We start from the raw sequence: 21,332 nt of genomic DNA on the forward strand, positions 1-21,332 counted from the left end.
ACCCCCCTCTCCCTAGCTCTCTCTCTCTCTCTCTCTCTCTCTCTCTCTCTCTCTCTCTCTCTCTCTCTCTTTCTGATTCACTTGGAAGTGTGCGTTAGCCCTCATAAAATATTGATGTTGGTTGTGCTCAGAGCCATAATTGCCATCTCAGCCCGTGAATAATTTATGCTGCTGTGCTGTTCACATGGGCTCATTTACTCTTGGTGTGGCTCGCACCATACAGGAATATGGCACAAGCAGCTATGGCCGCTGTTTTGCATTTATTAACCAAATTAGATTATCTCATGCAAAAGCTTCTCTCATTATGATATCAGCCCTACTGAATTTCAGGAAATGCAAAAACCTGTTTCTTCATCGTCAACCACTCGCAATCCAGTTTAACCAGGCTGTAAATGCGCTGAAATAACCAATTTTATTTAAATTACGCCATTGTGATTTGATTCAACATACTGCCCCTTTCTATTAAATTATGCCCATTAAAGACACATTACACAAAACTACTAACATTGCACTATTATGCTTAAAAAGATATACAGAGTTCTGGCATGAAACTCTAGATGGCGCAGTCCTATAGGTGTAACTCAATCTGATCTAATGACATCATTATCACATGGCACAGCTGATTGGTTCTCCCCTGTATCGGTGGCCAATGAGCTCGCTGCTCAACATTCAAATATATGATTAGTGCTGGCAGCAGCAGTTGCAGCTTGCTTCAGAAACCCTCCACCATCCCCAGCTCCACCTGTATAGATCTGCTATGAGGTGATTCATGTACGCTATATGGGGGTTATTTCTTGTGTGTTATATTTGCAGCAGCAATATTTCTTATATGCTCACAGCAGCATGTTGTGGATGCATTGGCAGTAGCAAGTCTCGGTACTTGTTCTGCCGCAGCAGCAGCAGCAGCGTAGCAGATCTATTCCACCAAGACCAAATACATTAACATTGTCATGTACATTACCATGCCAATCCCTCCGAGAGTTGTCATGACAGAATTTTTTTTATGTAGTTTAAAACATTTAGATTTATTGATGTTGGTCTTGAGTAAAGGAATTCATAGCTATCAGTTTGCCTTTTTATCCATGCTTTTATTAACATTGCAGTATTTAAAAAGTGCATTTTGCATTTAGTGTTATTTATTGATCTACTAGTCACAATAGATGCAGTTGATTAAATGATTGGATTGATAATATAATGTAATAATCTTAATTTTCTACAGTAAACCGATTGGATTGAGATTTTATTGAGACTTTTGTGTGAGAGTGTTTGTTTATGATGTTGTTCGTGTTCCAGATGTGAACTACAATCTGAACTAGTCTTGCCTTGTCATAATGATTAAAAAATAAACATACTAATCATATAAGAGATTATGCAAGTCATTGTATAAATTAATTACACTTTTAATGTATTTTTTAATAAATTAATCAATCCAGGCAACAAAATGTGCAGAAATGAAGACCCTGAATAAAAATGGAAGAACTGCTTCATTCTCATCCATTATTTTACTGGATCTTTGTTTAGTTTGGTGTATCCTCCTGTTTTTCTCCTGAATTCATCAGCGGTGGTGTATTGTGATCTGTTCTAGAGAGGTCACAGGTGTCTCACTGTTAGCTCGTGTAAGTAAGTACGGCTCCACACTCAACCCCTCTAGTAATTGGCCTTCATTGGAGTGCCCTTAACTGAAGATGACAACAAGGTCCTTTCAAATAACCATAGGATGACTATGAGTGTGTGTGTTCATGAGATGATCCACACACACCTGAGTGCTCTTTGCCAAATAACTGGGCTTGTCGGGCCACATTAGGTCAAAAGTAAGCAGCCTCCTGATATTAACCTGACACGTATAAAAGCACATACCAAAATGGATATACACACACAAACGCACATCTACAGTGAATTTGGACACTTAATGTAGGAGTGCCATTATATTAAAAAGCTAAATATTAAAACTAAGTGGCATCTGCAAACAAATGTTATTTGAGATTTTCTAACTTCACTTTTTATTAATTCACAAATTGCACATTACCCTTGACAGTTTTAAATGAATTATTAGTATCTTTTTCACAGTGCATTCTGGGATTGCTTTCTCTGTAAAGGATAGATGTGATGCTGCCTTCAAATTTGGCTAAAATGAGGTGCCTTACTAGGCAGCATAATTCAGTTACCAACCTTTTGGAACAGCCTTTATGTCGCAATTATACTTTTGGAACTGAGCAATTGTGGGTGTGTTTGAAACAGAGTGAGCAAGTTATAGAAAGAATAGCTGATTCATTATATAACACATTCAGTGTCATATTGACAAAAGAGACAGACAGAATTGCAAACAAAGAGGCATGAGAGGGAAATACATGAGAAAAAAGGTCCTAACATACGGGTATGTGCCATGGCATTATCCAGTTAGACACACACACTGTTTGCATGCCAGTCAGAGCAGCTGGTATTGTGCTGTTACAGCTCTAATGCCAGTCTGTGAGTGAAGGGTTTGTGATAGTGCCCATGAATGCGCCTGCTTTCTGCTTCCCATGATTACGAGAAAGACAGACATGTTTTTCTGTTTGGTTGGGAGTCTCTGTGTGTGTGTCAATCGCCGAGCTGTCTTAGTAGCGTTTCCCCACGCGACAGATGGACACTTCCACTTTTCAGCACACTGCCTGTTGCTGTGTGTGTTTGTCTGTGCATGTGTTCGTGTTACTGAACTTTTAGGGTGTGTAAACTCTCTTTAAAAATGTTGTATGGTGGTTCTTGAGTTCAGCAACCTTTTTTCTAATCAATAATCTTTTTTGTAGCATTGGGTTATCTGGATATTTGATTATATTTATGTATATAAATATACTTATAAGTAGGCCTGTCACGATAACAACTTTTTGTTGCGCGATATATTGCCCCAGAAATAATTGCAATATTATTGTCATTTTAAAGACCATTTTATGCCACTGAATATATAATCATAATGTAACAGCATAATAATGCAAGAAGGCCTAGACACTTCCAAATGACAATAAACTTTTTTATTTTTAAGAATATTTAGATCATGGAAATTAAGTATCAAAATATTAGATACCTTAAAAACCAGAATAAATAGTAAATAAACATTTTCTAAAAAAAAAAAAAAATGTGCAAAGTAACAAGTAGAAAAAATTGAAAAATGCACAAAGAACTTGTATGGAGATTTTTCCTTCTACAGATTTTTCCTTGACCTTCTTTTCTCTGTAAAGTAAGGGTGCACACTATTGCTGAAAAACACAATCACTACTTAGCAGTCAGATGTCCGTATGCACAAAGGTGCAATCTCTAAACAAGACCATATCTGCAGATGAAACTTTGTTTGTAGAAGCATTTTTTCAGTTAGAACTAGCACCTCATGACTAACACCACGTTATGTACGAGAAGCTGCAAAAGACACAGGCGCAAGTGGAATGTACAAAACATGGTGACGTTAATTTTTAAGTAAATATAATGTGCGAAATATTGCATCACCAAAAATTATTGAGGTCATGTACTTATATTGCACGACAAGTCGACATATTGATTATTGCGACAGGCCTACTTATAAGTATATTTCTTAAGATAAAGAGATTTTTATTTTATTTATTTATTCACACATATCATGAATTACTAATTTATTTACTAATTTATAAGTATGTCGATTTTTTGAACATTTTACAACCTGGACTAACGTTGCCTTGTCATTAAAAGTTCAAATTATCTGATATTTTAAGAGACATTTTTGTCTGCAGGGGGCTTCTGTAAGATACAGTTTTCTGGTGTTTTGTTTTGTTGCCACTACTTGATTTTTGATGATGTTTTGATGACATATTTTTTCCTAATAAAATATTACAACAAGCTACTTATGTCCTGCTAAAAGGATGAATGGATTTTATTTCAGAAATTAAAACCATTCTCATCATGAAAGATGTATAAGTCGTTGATAGTCATTGATACGTACTTCTAGGAGTTCTCAATATACAGTTTAAGTGTGCTATTCACTAACAAAAAGGACAATGACTTTTACATTTTAATGTCACACCTCTAGTTGCTGTTTCAACAAGAAATATGTCAACATATAAGAAATTTACACTCATCAAACTATTTAAAGGGATCTTTAAGATACCAGTACATAGATTTTTTCTTAAAGGGATAGTTCACCCAAAAATCTGCTTACCCCCAGGGCATCCAAGATGTAGGTGACTTTGTTTCTTCAGTAGAACACAAACAATGATTTCTTAACACAAAATGTTGCAGTCTGTCAGTCTTATAATGGAAGTGGATAGGAATCACGGCTTTGAGAGTAAAAAAAAACACACACAAACAAAACCAAATTAAACCCTGTGGCTCGTGATGATACATTGATGTGTAAAGACACAAAAAGATCGGTCTGTGCAATACTGAACAGTATTTATATATCGTTTTTTACCTCTGATTCACGCAATGTCCGAACTGTTCGAACTGTCCTGAGAGCGTCCTCTTGAGGGCGTTCTCAACAGCAGGCGCGTGAGGCGTCTTTTTTACCGTTTTTTTACCTCTGATTCACGCATTGTCCGAACTGTCCGGACGCGCCACCGCTCAGGACAGTTCGAACAGTTCGGACATTGCGTGAATCAGAGGTAAAAAACTATATAAATACTGATCTGTCTAATTTCATTGTCAGAGTTTTGGTGAACTGGTCAACTGGCCCATTTACATTGTTTAAATTTTTATCTATCCTGTTTTAACGTTTCAGAACATTCAAAGGATTCCTTCAGTCCACCGCTAACCAACAATTTGTCTTCTTTTGCAGATTTTTTCTCAAGTCTTTCCTGAAATGCAATCAGAACTGCCTGAAGAATGCAGGAAATCCACGGGACATGCGGCGCTTTCAGGTAAACCATTTGTCTTTTAACCTTTTCATTCATTAGCTCATTACTTCTGCTCACTTTCCAAACATCCATCCTTCTGACTCAGTGTTTCCAACTCTCTTAGTCTGCTTTTGCTGATCTGGTCTACCAGTGTAAAATATTTGGAGTAACTGTGCTCTCATTTATTTATTTTTATTTATTTATTCTTTTTTTCATGTGTGAAATATTCCTTTCTCTGCAAGTAGTTTTACTGTCTTCAGCATTTGATGGTATTAAAAATCTGACTCCAAGCCTGTAAACACACTCTGCATAATTGCGCAACTGCACAACAATGTCATACACACAGTCTACTAATGCTTTAATGACTGTTAGTTCACATGTTGTTGCCAAGTTACTTCTAGTTAGCAAACTGTCTAAAGTGGGCTCAAAGTTCAGTTTCCAAAATACCAGCCTGTTTTGGATCAGTATTCAGTGTTGAAGTAAGATATTATCTCAGCAGCTGTCTGTATAGTTCTGTCTATAAACGAATCATTTGCAGCGCTCTACAGTGATTGTGTAATTATACAATCATATTTTACACAGCGAGCGTGCAAGAATGCAGGAGAGAGACTTTCCATCACACACATACACAATGTGATGTCGATCAATGTGATGATATCATAAAATTTTAGTCTACTAAATCTACAGTAAATTTAGTCGGCTAAAATCGAATGGGTTTAGTTACAGTGTAATGCATTTATTAAGCATTTCTCTAAAATTTCCGAACACATTTTATAGGTTTGATATTAAAGTTTTATCATGATAGGCACCGATTTAACTGCTGTGACACACAACATGCCCTTATGTTAAAATTAAATAAAACCACTTCTCATAAATAACTAGAACATGGTCTTCTTTTTAATGAAATACCAATGGTTATATGGGCTATTTATGCATTCTTTACAGCAACTTGTTTACCATTTCTATAAATAAATTTAGATTCATCTTTAGGGCTACTAAAGTTCTTCAGTCAAGAGCAGTGCGTGGTTTTCTTTTGTTGCTTGATTAACATCAAGGACTCGGACAATAGCAACTAAATTAGGCTGCTATCCCTTTAAAACTGAATGCACAGCTGCAATGGATGCAGTGTACTGATACATGTTCTCCCAGCTGTTTACGTTCACTTAAGACGTAATCAACTGTGTTTACGTGAATACTCGTCAAAACGGACAATTCAACATAATTTTGTGTGTAATTCTCCATTCATGCGATGCGAAAGAATACTCGCATGCTGTGAGACGAGCTTTTTGTGTGTATGCTTCAGTGTCTGCACTTAGAAAACCGGAGCGAAATGAGTTCTCTCTTGCGTCGTCAGATTTATCCATATGTCTGCTCTTCTCTTACTCCCACATATTGACATTTTTGAACGTTTAATGCGACGTGCAGCAAGTGTATTTTAGCTTATGTCCCACTGGTTCATATGTACGCATCTAACCTCCGAACCACGCAGCAGATTCGTTCTGAAATGAATCTCTTCCCAAATCGTCCCTCCCTAACATTTTCGTCTCGTTTTTATTCGTTGATGAAATGTCAATATATTTTCTTCATAGTTTTTGTCGTTCAAAAAGAGTTTTAGTTCATTATCGTCTCGTTGTCGTCAGTGAAAAAAATGTCGTTGACGAACATTATGACGAAAATGATTCGTCAACGAAATTAACACTGTTAGCTACATCCCTCAGAGACTTACCTCTCTTCACCAAGTCCTTTCTTTTTTGAAGAGGCAGAAATTCCTCTCAAAGCTCAACAGCAATTGAAATAAGAGGCTCTATGTGGAGTACCAGGGGGCCTCTGCAGCTTAAGAGGGCCCGTTTCTGCCACTCATAATGGCAACCTCACACGCTTATTACATTCTTCCCATTGTCTCCGGGTGCTCGAGTACTGCCCGTTTTTTAATTCAATTAATCCGAGCCAACCTCTATCAGCAATCAGTCGGAGAGAGCAGGGCATTGTGGGATAGGCAGAGAAGTGTGTTTGTATGTGGTGTTAATTAGTGTACAGCATGTAAATTATTAGAAACTGCGAGTGCTTTAATTGCAGCGCTGCTGGTGAGGTGAGGCGTCAACTCCGGTTTGACAACAAAATTACACACTTTACCTTTAAATGACAAAGTACGTAATTTACACCCATACCCTTCCTTTACAGGTGGTTGTGTCAACGACAGTGAGCGTAGAAGGACACGTTCTGGCTGTTTCGGACAACATGTTTGTGCACAACAACTCCAAACATGGCAGAAAAGCTCGGCGACTGGACCCGTCAGAAGGAACGCCGTCATATCTGGAGCACGGTGAGTTACTGTGGATTTAACACAGCGAGTTTAGCAGATAAATGGGATTGTATTTACCTCTTTCTGTTGAATTGGATGCTAAATAGAATCGGGAAGTCTTATTCGTTTGAATGAATCGGACAGTTCATTTGAACAAACTGATTCAAAAAGTCTTTTCTGCCTCTTCATCCCGTCCCAGTTGGTTTGCAACAGGAAAAAAAACGAAAAATGGCATCAGAAGGAGCAAGATGAGGTTGGCTAGTGTGTGAACAGGGACCCTGACAGATCATGTAGACTCACACTTTATTATACTGTGAAATATACAGCAAGCCTCTGCAAACCTCTGACAATAACCACACACACAAGTCTACATTTTATTAATAGTGTGTTGATACAAAATCTTAAACTCCATCCAGTATGTGTGAATGAGTTGGTGAGAGATAACGCTTAGCTGTCGGAGCCGTCCGTGAGCTTTGGCCCTTTAAGTCACTTCTCCAGTGGTGCGGAGAGAGTAAAAGATGAAGCAGAGATTAATTAAAGCACTAACCTGTGCCCTCCCTCATTCCTTTAACCCATCCCTCCATCTGCAGAAATTACTATGGTGGGGTTTAATTGAATGCGGAGGATACAAATTATGCATAGAGCCAGACACATTCAATTCAAAAGCACAGATTTTTTAATATGGAGCATCTACATAGTAATACCATGATACTGATGATTAGCACATTCATGCATTATAGTTATATAATTTTTATCAGTGTTGGGGAAAGTTACTTTTAAAAGTAATGCGTTACAATATTGCGTTACTCCATAAAAAAGTAACTAATTACGTTACTTAGTTACTTTTTATGGAAAGTAATGCGTTACGTTACTTTTGCGTTACTTTTTAAATCTGGACAGTGCTTGCTTGTTTGTTTTTAAAATAAAAAAGTTATATTTTCGGCAAATATAAAAGCCTTGTCACACCAAAAGTGAAATGAATAAGCCTCAGGCTGAAGGGAAAGTACATTTACATCCGTACAGTAGAATGCAGAAGAAGAAATTTCAACACACTTCAGCAATAAACAAAGACACAAATGTTCGTCTAGAGTAATTTGTGCTTATTAGTACGGTTGAACGGGATCATCGAAGGTCAGAAGCAAAGACATTGCTTAATAGAATGGGATTAAATACATAAAGGATATTTGTGTTGTTTAACATTTAATTATTGCAGGTTTGCGTCATATTCTGAGTTGCATTATTTCTATTCATTTTGAGGAATACTGAATCTGTTTTTTTTTGTGAGTGAGATGAATTAATGCATATTCATATTTATTTTAGAACTACAGTAACATCTTCTGATTTCTCAATGGGGGCAGGAGAGCCGTCAATCAATACATTGGAAAAAAAGTAACTTGCGTTACTTATTTGAAAAAGTAACTCAGACATTCTCTTGTAAATTAAAAAGTAATGCGTTACTTTACTAGTTACTTGAAAAAAGTAATCTGATTACCTAACTCGCGTTACTTGTAATGCGTTACCCCCAACACTGCTTTTTATATGGTACTCTGCGGTACTACTGAAAATATAGTTCTATTTCTTACATAGAGACACGACTCACAGTCAATTCCAGTGGAGTTTGTTGTTAGCATGTTGCTAAGCTAATAGCTGGTTAAAGAACAAACTCAAACAATTTCATTGCTTCTCAGTATTGAATAAATTCTACATTTAAAGTCAACATTTCTTTATCCGCCATTTTAAATGAAAACTGCTGAATTTAACTAAGCTAAGTTTAGCTTCCCTATACTCTCAATCACTATTTCCTACATTACTTCACTAATAAAGTCCATTGAATAAGCAAATGCAAACAAGTGAGTGAATTCTGAAAGTAAGTGTGAATTAATTCGTGTATGGTTTTTTTTCTAGTGGCCAACTGTTGAGCGTATATCAGTCATACACTGTTGAGGTGCATTATGGGATTGAATGAGTACACTCAATATTGTCCACTATGGTTTTGGATACCAATACAAATGGCCTAAAAATACAAACCGATGCATTTCTAAAACATTCTGGTGTCCTCTGTAATTAATCCATCACTCAAATGTTTTGTTCTTGGCTATTTCTTTTTGACAGACATGGCAAAAGCATAGCGTTATTTAAAAAATGTATGCTTTAATGCACACAGCGTATTCTTAACATTGTCATTATACATTTGCCTCGAAATCCTGCTGATGTAATGCAGTGGAAAATCCCACTTTTGACAACACATCGATCACATTGGATTACTTACGAGTGACGACTGACACCTTGCTTAAATAATGTATGACAAAAATGGTCTCAGAATGCCATTTCTACCTCATTCGCTTAAAAGTAATAAAACTCTTAAAAAATCCAGAAAGGCTTCATTGGGGTGTTTTTGATTATCTGTATGTTTTATAGCTGTAGAGTCTCTTGGTGGATTTTAGCGTTAGCTTTCCCAGAGCCCATCTGCGCAAGGCCAAGCCCACAATGACATGCTTTACAAAGACGCTTGAAGTATTTATCTAGACGTCCGACCAATCCAATCAGTGTCCCATTTAGCCTGTCAAGGATTTAAATGTCCAGGAAAATTTGTTGGATCTGGATGGAAGAACAGAACATATGATGTGGTGATTTACTGTCATGGATGAATATGGTGTGATAAGCTGTGATGGTCTCCTGGGGTCTGTGTCTGCGTGCTGGCGGCATCAAGCTCTATCAGGAGGTCTGTTTGCATTTGGATGAAAGACAGAAAGTACAGATTTACAGTTTGTATTGACAGAAAGCTTGTTTTTTTTAAATTTTGGTTAGGGTTTCAATTTATTACATTTCAATGGATACACTCAGCACGTCAGTCCAGTCCACAACTTTAGTTAGTGGTGCTTGTTAAGTTTGCGTTTTTCTGTTTGGCGGGTTGGAAAATGGGTGAAAAGAATCCCACTAAAGGTTTTCTACTATTTTTTAGTGCATGCAACTGCTGCTATTTAATTGTATATTGTTTATAAAGGTGCCGTTTGAATTATGAGCGAAGGGATGATATTAATTGTGCTTATCATGGTTGAAGTTCTAATAGGCTCCAAACTGACCTCAAATCAGGTCTGAAATGTTTCTTTTAAGACAACAGCAGTTAGAATGAACTCAAGGCAACTCCGATAACAACTGACTGGATGTATTTATCTCTTGGAGCTGGAGGTTGGTGTGTGATCCCAAATACACCAGCCTACAGCATTAAATGAGTTTATAAGAAAGGGAAAGCAGGAAAAACGGCTCAGCTGAGCACATCCCAGCTGAAGCGGTCTCTCTGTCCCAGAGCACCAAGCACAAACCCTTGGGACGTGGAAAGGGGACGCAATCTGTCCATGGTGCACTAATGTGCTACATACCTTATGTGGGCAGTGATTTTATATTCACTGTACAGTTTCTGTGATTTTAGTTTCTGCTTTTAACATGTTTTAATCAAACTGGATTCATTTTAAGTTATTTTGTATATACTGTATTCAGTTTTAAATGTATTATCTCAGCAGACAAAACTCCACCAGTTAAGCTACAGGAACTATTGCTTATAGCCATTGATGGAATTACTATTAATTTTGATAAAAGAAAACATAAAATTGTGAGTTTAATATTTCATCAAATATATTATAACATGAAAGGACATATATAAATATATTTTTGTGCTTTATTGTGTCAATCAAGTGTAACTACTCAAATGTGTGTTGCCCTGTGTTCGTATCCGTCTTTTGCTTATGTTTTGTGTGTGAGACATTTTACATTGTAAATTAAACGTGTGTGTGTGTGTGTGTGTATGTGTGTATGTGTGTGTGTCAGAGCAGCATGGTGAGCAGATGGCTTAGAGAAAGCCACAGAAAGTTTAATCCTATCAGATGGATTCATGAGTCTCCATCTGCTTAATCCAGCTACCATTTCAGCCTCCGCCAAAAACCTCCACTCACGCCAAGATTACCGCCACAGATTGCACCTCATCTTCCCTGCTTTACCACCCCACCAAACGCCAAATTGTGTGCGTGTATGTCTCATTTCACCCTCCAGGTCTGGATATCTTTCCTTTCTAGCGTCTTGACACAAGCACGACATGTAAAAAGAGAAGATTAACATGTGTTTACAGAACATGAGAAGTTGTTCTTTTCAGTAATCTAAAGCTGTTTGTGATTAGGATTACAAAAAAAACATAAATATTGGCCACAGATTAAGCGTTTGACCTTTGAACTTTTAAATTGATAACTTTTTGAAATCTAATAACTGAATGATTGGTATTTAAAAAATGTGGCAATCATTTGTATTTGAGAGCCCAGATTTTTTTTTTTAAGATTCAAAGTAACTTCGCTTGATTATTTATCAAATTCCAAATGACTGACATTTATTACTTCAATAGATATAATTGCATTATATAATGCTTAACAGATCATTAGTTCAAAATGGTAGTGATTAGTTAAAAACACTTTATATAGTCACAATACAATATAGTCACTGTGTAGTCAAAAATAAAAAAATACTAATAATAATTGTAGTGATATCAATGATCAGGACGTGCAATATCATGAAAACTGCAAAATAAAGTGTAATGGAAATATTTCAAAGAATTTGAATACCCTTAATTCTACATATAAGTTCTACACATCCCTGACCCTTTACTTGTTCATTTATTCAATATTTTGGCTAATATATTAGCCAAAATATTGAATAAATGAACAAGTAAGGGGTTAGGGATGTGTAGAACTTATATGAACTGTAGTATTAAAGGTTTTCAATAGGCCTATATATATATATACTGTATATATATATATATATATATATATATATATGTGTGTGTGTGTGTGTGTGTGTGTGTTATAAGTATTATAAGTTATAAGTATTCTCAGCTCCATTGAACACATTTTTCTATATTTAAATCTGGACAAAAATTTTTATAAAAATAAAATAAATACATTTATGACAGATTTACCTATAAAATCAATGCTGAAAAAAACTGATTAATGAAATGTATTATGCTTTTTTTCTTTTTTTTTTTTAATCACTATATATATTTTTTTAATTTTCTATTTATTTCAGCGATCAATCATTGTTAGTGCTTCTAAGAAATGTTTTGCTGTACCTCATGTGGCTTAACTCTTCATGTTTACTGTAACAGCTCAGCTTAGCCAAGTAAGGTTACAATATATCTCACCCAACTTGCATCTCACAGTGTGTGGATCTAACAGTCACGCTGGCCCATCACAACCCTTCCTCTCTTTATATCTCATTACTGTGAGTGACGCTTTGGCATTTGGGAGCTAAATGCAGGTAAACGCAGGCTGGCTAAATTGCTTTCTTTGCCCCCTGCTAGCACGAGACTCTGTGTCTCGGAGGGGAGCAGACAGCTCTAATAAGCAAACTGACCTTTCTCCGTGGTGGTCCCTTTCTCACTCAGCCACTGATCCACGGCCGCAGCGGAGAGCAACAAACAGAACACGCTAAACGAGCCGCTGTACCTCAACGCCCGGTGACAAAAACACGTGTCTCCTACAGCAGGAGGCCTAAGGTCACCTTATTTACACGAAGAACGTACAACCGCACTGTAATGCCAATGTGTACTCTTAGGATACTTGAAGAATTGATAAGCAGATATTGAATATAGTTTGTTTCGTTACAATTTGGCTGTGGGTTTTTAACCAAATAACAATTTAGGATCTTACTCAAGATCTGCTGACATTCTCGCTAGTTTCACGAGTGTTACATTTGACAAAAACGAGTTTGTGTGGGCACTTTTGGCCATATGGACTTTTTGGAATATAATGTTTCTTAAAACATTTTTCACACTCTCACTGTCAAAAGAGAATTGTTTTTTTAATTTTATTTTTAATTTGATTGATTTATTGATTGACTGGTGAAATGTCAAGAACATTTCTACCACATTTTACACACATTTTAAAATAAAATGACCAACTCTAATCTTTCTGAGGCCAATTTCAAGGCTAGCGTTTTATGTATCCTGAATACACACATTTAAAGTTTAATTTGAAATGACATACATTAAAAATGTATCAATATATATTTTTTCATACGATACATTTTGAAATGGATTATGTTTATTTAACTCTGTTTAGATTATCATAGCATACAGTATATAAAACATATGGTAACACTTTATTTTAAGGTGTCCTTGTTACACATCTTACATGTTCTTACTATAGTAATAACAGTAAAGTATGCATAATTATAAGCAATTAACCCAAAACCAAACATGTGCATGTACTTAATTAATAGTACTCAGTACTTATTTGTACAATTACACTGTAACAAGGACAATTTAAAAATAAAATGTAACCAAACATGTAACAATTTACATATTTATGATTGATTTTCATACTTGAAGATTGAGAGTCTGTTTCTGGGACAGGAGTAAAACAATAAAATACATACAGTATCAAGTCAAGTCACCTTTATTTATATTGATTAAATTAGATTGTGTCAAAGCAGCTTTACAGTGTTAAACTGGAAAAAGGTTTGTTGATAATACAAGTAATTAAAAAAAAGCATGTTAAAAATTTTCCAATAAAGTAGTTTCCAATAGTTTTAATGTTGTCTTTAAAACAAAATTAAATCTGTTTTTAATACAAATCAACCCTGCAACATAAAAGTTGAAGAAACCCCAAAACAATGACAAAACTATCCTAGATCACTACATCAGCCTATAAATTATGATTTCATCATCAACTGTGACTTATGGCCAAATAACAAATGATTTGTACAGTAGTACATACTGGACACTGGGATATTGAGGTTCTTGAATGCATCCGTCTAGCTAAAAGAGTAAATCTTTTGGCAGTCCTGCCCATAATTTGAGGCAATGTCTCACTGTTCTGCTACAACCGAAGCGTTTCCTTATTGTGCCCTCAAAGTATTGGAAATGCCAGCTTGGGTATAGAGTTGGACGGGAATTTTGGTGTAAGTGATCCTTTGTTTTTACGCCTAATGTGTGCTACGAGAGCTGTGAAAACCACCGACACTTTTCCAGAGCGTGTGGTATGGGACTCGTAGTTGGATCCAGCTGTGTGGGTTTTCTCAGTGACATTTGTGTGTTTTTGGTTTCCTGCTTTGGCCTTGAAATAAGAGACTGAGAGGTGTCAAGACTTCCCTCAGACCCCAGGAAAGAAACTGCATTCGAATGTCACCTTTAACCCCCGGAATCTGCAACCCTCGCACTAATGTTGATCCTGATAGTTAGGAAGTTCTTTACAAAACTTCTAATCATGGTCAAGTAATGCTAGTGTTGGTTAGTTACACAAAGCACAGATGATTAAAGTCGCTTTCCATTTTTCTGCTTTCTCTAAATCGGTCCTGTGGCATTTCTGGAAGCAGCTGCACCTTGTATCAAAGCCATTAGTCCCAGTGAAGGCTGGACAACAGGAGGTGCTACTGTCATCATAATCGGAGACAACTTCTTTGACGGACTGCAGGTCATCTTCGGCACCATGTTGGTCTGGAGTGAGGTGAGTTTGCAAGTCATATATTCCCCTCTGTCCAGCAGAACTTTGGATTTTCTCACTGCTTGTTGCTTGATCTCATTAGTAATCAGTACATAAAGCGTAGTTCTAGTACACAGACACTTTTGTATGTTTGCATTGACACTGAAACATATACACATACTGACAGCCTCTAAAAATTCTACACATTTTATGAAACTTTGAGAAAAGTTTTCATAGTAAAATCATTGTCACTTTACATTGAGCTATTACTTAAAATGTCTAGAATTTATTAGGTAACACTTTAGAATAGGGAACACAGTCTTATTCACTACTAACTATGACTTTTCCCTCAATAAATTCCTAATTTTCTGCTTATTAATAGTTAGTAAGTTAGTTGTTAAGTTTAGGTATTGGATAGGATTAGAATTAGGGATGTAGAATAAGGTCATGTAGAATAAGGCATTAATATGTGCTTAATTAGTACTAATAAATGGCTAATATTCTAACAATATGCATGCTAATAAGCAACTAGTTAAGAGACCCTAAAATAAAGTGTTACCATTTGTTAGGATTGAGGTTAGGTTTGGGACTCAAAAAGTATAATGGCAAAAATGTAAGTACAGAAATATACATAAAATAAATACAATAATTCCTAAAGATTTGTACACTGCTAAAGCTGTGCGTATGTATGAATGTCCATTTCTGCCACATAATATAAACAAAACACAAAAAACACTGTCATAATTATAAGAAGTCGTAATTATGAGATAAAATAGAAAGTCAGTCATTTAAAAAGTCAAAATTATGACCACTAAGTCATATAAGATAAAGTTATAATTACAAAACGTAGAAATTTATATATTGCAAGTTGAATTTTTTGAAGTTGAAAACTATAACATAAAATATTTAAATGGTGAAATAAAAGTCATAATTATGTGCTTTGTCATATTAAGCTTGTAAGCCAAAAATAGCTTTTTGTCTCTTAATTTTTGTATTTTGTAAATTTTCCATACATACGTTTTTAGATCCTGTCAGTGTATCCATATTTATCCAAATATGTAAAAAAAATTGATTGTTGACCACAATACTTTTGTTTTATCACCTCACCATGTTCTGTAATAACAAGTAATATCTTAGACTGTTATAAGCAAGAGTTAAACACACTACATAAACATGTACATGTGGAAAACATGGCATTAGCGGAATAATTTAAATTTTTACTCTTTGGACTGATGAATTATTGAAAATTAATGCATGCTTGTGTCATGACCGCTTTGCCACCTTAGGTATGTAGTAATTCAATGGCCCGTTGTCAATTATTCCTGACATATTATGTTAAAAAATTTAATTATTGCACACTTAACCGATTAGTCAACATCCAAATAGCCTCAATTTAGTTTAGTATAAATTCTATCTTAAATACAACATTACAGGTGGTCAGCTTAGTAAAATTCCTCCAGTGTTGTTATTTAAAACGTAGATCATTAAATCTTTAGGCAGTTATATCTGTCACCTTTCCCGAAGCTGTCAAAGGCTCCCATTGTCTTATCAGAAAACATTAGCGTTTTGTTAGGCCGACATTATGCAGGTGATTAAGTTACTGTGCTTAAGTGATTAAGAAATGTGATACTTTCAATAGCTGCTCAATTGTTTTGACATGTCTTTGTGTAAGAAATTGAGCAGCTTGTGTAACACAGGCTAACTGCTCAATAGCGGCGGCTTTAAAGGTGCTCAAATCAGTGTTGGCGAATCCCATACACAAACACATTGATCTGGAGTGTTTTGTAGTACTTCTCACTTCAGACAGCCACTTTTCATGAGCACTACTGAGTGTTCATCAAGCACCAACCCTGATACAAATTTCCCACTGCATATTCAGCTAACCTCTTTGATCGGCTGCTGCTAAGTGCTATTAGCTACCAGAGAAACGAGCTAATGACTTTGTGTGTCGGGGGTTTTTATGATGAACTACATCTGGTAATGATTAATACACTGTGCTGAAATCTCCCTATAGCGGTTCCTGTGGACCTCATAACCTTATGACCTTTATCTCCTGACCCAGTGACCCCTGTACACGGGGGGCCCATCAAGAGCCACGTAGTTCCCTTCAGCTGCAGTGCCAGCAGGGATCTGATTACCACTGATAGCATCTAACAAGGGAGGAAGAGAACGAGAGCAGGGGAGGGTCCAAGGAAGATGTTTCTTTCACTTCTTTACCTCCTACCCATTCACCATCCTCTGAACACAGTCATGTGTGTCTGTCATTCTCAAATAGCAGCATTCATTAACATTAACATTTTTGTGGACTCCTAATGGCCCTCGTGTCTTTCTATAGCATGCGCAATACGTACTGTAGTAGTCAAATGGACAGTTACGAGTAAATAGCCACTAACCAGAGAGAGTACATACTGTGACGACTGTACTAGATTCAATCTAAACTTCGGTTTAGATTAGAGAACACATATTCACTATTAACTAAGAATTTTCGACTTCTAATTTGCTGTTTATTGATAGCAAGTTAGGTCGTTTTTAGGTATGGGACAGGCTTAAGGGATCTAGAATATGGTCACGCAGAATGAGGCATTATTATGTGCTTTGTAAGTACTAATAAACAATGCATGTAATATGAATGCTAATAAGCAACTAGTTAATAGCGAATCGTGTTCCCTAACCTAAAGTGTGACCTAAACTTCCTTTCTCGGATCATGTATACAGAATACTTTTACTTTAATGCTGTGTTTGTATATGTGTAAAGTCCGAAACATGCTCCATGTAAGTATGTCGTTTCTAGTTTTATTTATTGTTTATTTTTTGCAATGTGTTGTTATTTTAGTATTATTTGTATACTATTATTATATTTATGAATATTTTGAATGAACCTATTTTTATATTTTTCGTTTTCATTTTAATTTTAGTTATATATATATATATTTATTTTTGATATATATATATATATATATATATAATTTTTTGTTATTTGCTTTTGTTATTTTTTGATATTATTTAAATATTTCTATTTAGCTCTAAAGTAATTTATAAAGTTTTTGTGTAATATTTATATTTTATTTTTATCATTATTATTTTTTTTAATTACCAAATTTATTTATTTTTTAAATTGCATTTGCATACTCATCATAAGTGAATGATCTGGAACACTCAGAGACACCACACATATACAATTAATTCACAGTTGATTCCAGAACCGTTTGACATTAGCATATTGCTAAGCTAATGAGATGATACTCTAATAAGCATAAACCATATAAATACTGGGTAAAGGAGTATATTTTTATTTAGATTGAAATATTTTTGCGTTTCTTTTAGTGATAGTATCGCCTGGATTACATTTGCTTTCAACACTTAATTTGGCATAGCACACTAGCATTCCACAACTACTTTTTCTGCTACTTTCACTTGTTTATTGTTTTGAAATTGAGTTTATGACTATGAGAGACAAATGTTCAACGCTCATATGAACCACAAGCATAATCTGCGAGATGCTGAAAGACAGTGTGCTGTTAATTACGTCTCTGAGGAGCTCCACCTGTCCTCTTCCAGCCTTCATCTGCGCCATCCCTTCACTACCCACCATAAACAGCCTGATACTGATTAGACAAGATTAATTCACACATGTACAAACACACACACAGTCAGATTGTTTTACTGATCAGAACTGGATCAAAGAACATAATCAACCAGGGAAATGAACAAACAAAACGCAACTAGCATCTGCCAACAAAAGTTTTGGGGACTGTGTTTGTTTACATTGTTTTCTGTAGCTTCAGAGCTATTAGTCAGTCACATGGCATTTAATGATTGGCTCAAAACAACCTGACTGCAGAACTGAGCGCCCTTTGTCAAAGATGGTAGAATTTAATTCTCATACTTCCTGTGCCAGCTGAGCAACTGCCATTGAGGGAAATGGAAATGCTTTCTCCAGGTATTATAGACCTCCTTGAGTCTAATGTCCTCTCTCTATCTCATTTTCTCCTCACAGCTCATCACACCTCATGCCATCAGAGTTCAGACCCCTCCTCGTCACATCCCGGGGGTGGTAGAGGTCACGCTTTCCTATAAGTCCAAACAGTTTTGCAAAGGCACACCAGGAAGATTCATCTACACTGGTAAGCTTAAAACAAGAAACTTTTGACTTGTTTCAACATTATCATTTCATAAAAACAGGTTGGTCACAGAAGAGGTGCGCTTTTACTTTTTCAAGTGTTTTAAAGGGGTCCTATTATGCTTTTTCACTTTTTCGACTTTAGTTAGTCTGTAATGTTGCTGTTTGAGCGTAAAAAAGATCTGCAAAGCCCAATTCAAACGGAGATATTTTATTGAACAGAAATCACTTTTCAAAAACTACAACGAACGACTCGTTTGGACTACAACGCATATCGTCTGGGATTTGTGATATCACAAATATCGATGAATGGGACGAGACCTGGTTGAGCTGCACTAGAGAAGGCCACGAGTGTTATCACTATGTCGGAGACACGCTAGCTTTCCCAAGGCAAACGAACTTAGAGTGGTTACAATCATCCGGGTTTAAATGGCGCTCAAATTGATTTGATTTTGACGCAATATATACACTGAAGCTCGCAGGCGGCTATGGTAAGGGACGTGACATTTCCCGACCAAGCGCCGAGTGGAGCCAATCACAGCACACACTGGCCCAGCTAACCAATCACAGCACATTTCGTATTTCAGAAGGCGGGCCTTCATTTGATACAGGAACTATTCGAGCCGTTCATGCCAGACTGGGAAGAGAGGTGTTGTAATAATGTAAAATATGTGAAAAATAATTTGTTTTTCGAACAACCTAGTATGAGAGCATGTTCTAGTACACCCCAAAAACAAAATCAAGACTTTGTAAAAGAGCATAATAGGACCCCTTTACAACAATAATACAGGCCAAAAAAATAAAAAATAAAAATAAAACTTTCCCATGCTTTGGAGGAGGAATCTGAGTTATATCTAGGGAAAATAATAGAAAACCAATAGAATATCCTTTTAACCACCCACCAACCACTCCAAACTCTATCCTATGAATAGCCTAATTTAGGATAGGATAATATGATTGGATAATTCAGTTCATTTATTTTTATTATTCAATAATGTATTTATAAACTATATATCCTATGCATAAAATCATATGCATATCTCTTTTAATAAATAAATCATTTACTTAAAGAGATATTCAAAGGATTTTTAAATACAATTTTTCTCAGTTTTGAATGAATATGTATATGATTTATAGAATTATTTGCTATATACAAAGAATTGCAGTTGAATTTTCTCACAAACACCCACACACAAAACCACGCTCTGTTCAGAAGTACAGCTTTGTTAGCTTAATTACTGTTGATGGAGAAAATATAACAGTTAATGCTCATAAAACCTGTTACAATTAAGGAAGAAAACAAGCTGCATTTTATAGGCCTCCATATTGAAGCCATTTAAATGGCAGAACAAACTGTGCAGCTTACATGAAACTGTTAATGCGTAAATATACAAACAAACACAATACTGCCTCAGTTAAGATTGGTCTAGTAGACCTACATACAGCTGATCTTTTGTCACCAATTACTCCAGCGTTCGTGAAGCACCGTGATTGCGCTTTGGTCATACCTCATACCCATCCCGATCAATGCCTACTTCTTCTGTGAGGTCAAAGGTCAGCTCGCTGGCTAATTTCATGGTTATGTTTTTCTGTTGCTTTTTGTTTGTACTTCCTCGCTGGTGTTAAATCATCATGCACACCCACACAAACAAGAGGACACACTTGAAAGTGATTCTAAATCAAAGGCGAATTAAAAGAGAAAATAGCTGATCTGGTGCACAGATGGATCTTGTGAGAGGGCGACTGACTCGTTCCAGTGAGGAAGGGAGAAGGAAACAGTATGTGCGTCCACAGAAGTTAAGTGCCACGATAGACATGGTATCAGAGTTGTAGGTGGCAAGCAGTGACACTCAAAGGAAGACACAGATGGCACATTTATTATTTTATTTCTTTCACCCACTGCTATGAGAATATCAGATGGTTCTCTCAGACGCCGGGCAGAAATTCTTTGGAAATAAAACCAAATGCAGTGAAATTCATGCCTTTGAGCATAAATCATCAAACTTATAGCTGTGCTACAGGTAACCTTCAGCTTTTTCAACTAATCATGTACCTTACTCTTGAAAATGAACTCAAGTTGGCACCTTTCGGGGCATCGCCGTCGTTAAGCAACTGGCACACAATGATGGCAGCTGGCATGGGTATTAGAAGTACCCAGCAGACAGCTGGCGATGCTAATCAGCCTCTGTTAGCCAAGACAGCTAGCAAAGGCTATTTGCATAGAACACTAGCAAACCCTCAGAACTAATTGAATCAATACAGGCAAAGCCACGGACGCCTCCCGCCAGGCTCTGGCCAGGCATTAATCAATGGCTACCTGGAAACTACAACTGAAGTCGGAATCAGTCAACCACAACAAGAACGTAGGGTAAACGTAAGGTCTTGCAGACAATGACACAAGAAAGTCTGTGCTTTTGGCCTGTGTTTTACACGAAAAATACAGGTCAAGATTTGTTTTAGATTTTTTGTAGCACAATAAAGTTTTAAAACAAAACACAGCTAGATTAAGTGCAGCAGAGTTATAGATGTGTATATATATATATATATATATATATATATATATATAGATGTGTATATATATATATATATGTATATAGATGAAGTGCAGCAGA

The 21,332-nt window shown here is 36.1% G+C and overlaps 1 protein-coding gene across 5 annotated transcripts in view; it reads left to right on the plus strand.

Moving 5' to 3' along the window:
• LOC107587240 (transcription factor COE1-like) overlaps nucleotides 1–21,332 on the plus strand; it is a 133,125-nt gene that overhangs the window by 86,972 nt on the left and 24,821 nt on the right. For all 5 annotated transcript variants that reach the window (XM_016274947.1, XM_016274950.1, XM_016274949.1 and 2 more), the window contains exons 7-10: nucleotides 4,778–4,859; nucleotides 7,017–7,158; nucleotides 14,494–14,624; nucleotides 18,598–18,724. In XM_016274947.1, coding sequence (XP_016130433.1) covers nucleotides 4,778–4,859; nucleotides 7,017–7,158; nucleotides 14,494–14,624; nucleotides 18,598–18,724 — 482 coding nt within the window. The remainder of the gene's footprint in view (nucleotides 1–4,777; nucleotides 4,860–7,016; nucleotides 7,159–14,493; nucleotides 14,625–18,597; nucleotides 18,725–21,332) is intronic.

This window comes from Sinocyclocheilus grahami, unplaced genomic scaffold, assembly GCF_001515645.1.
Source record: "Sinocyclocheilus grahami isolate Dianchi unplaced genomic scaffold, SAMN03320097.WGS_v1.1 scaffold91.1, whole genome shotgun sequence".
Taxonomy (NCBI): domain Eukaryota; kingdom Metazoa; phylum Chordata; class Actinopteri; order Cypriniformes; family Cyprinidae; genus Sinocyclocheilus; species Sinocyclocheilus grahami.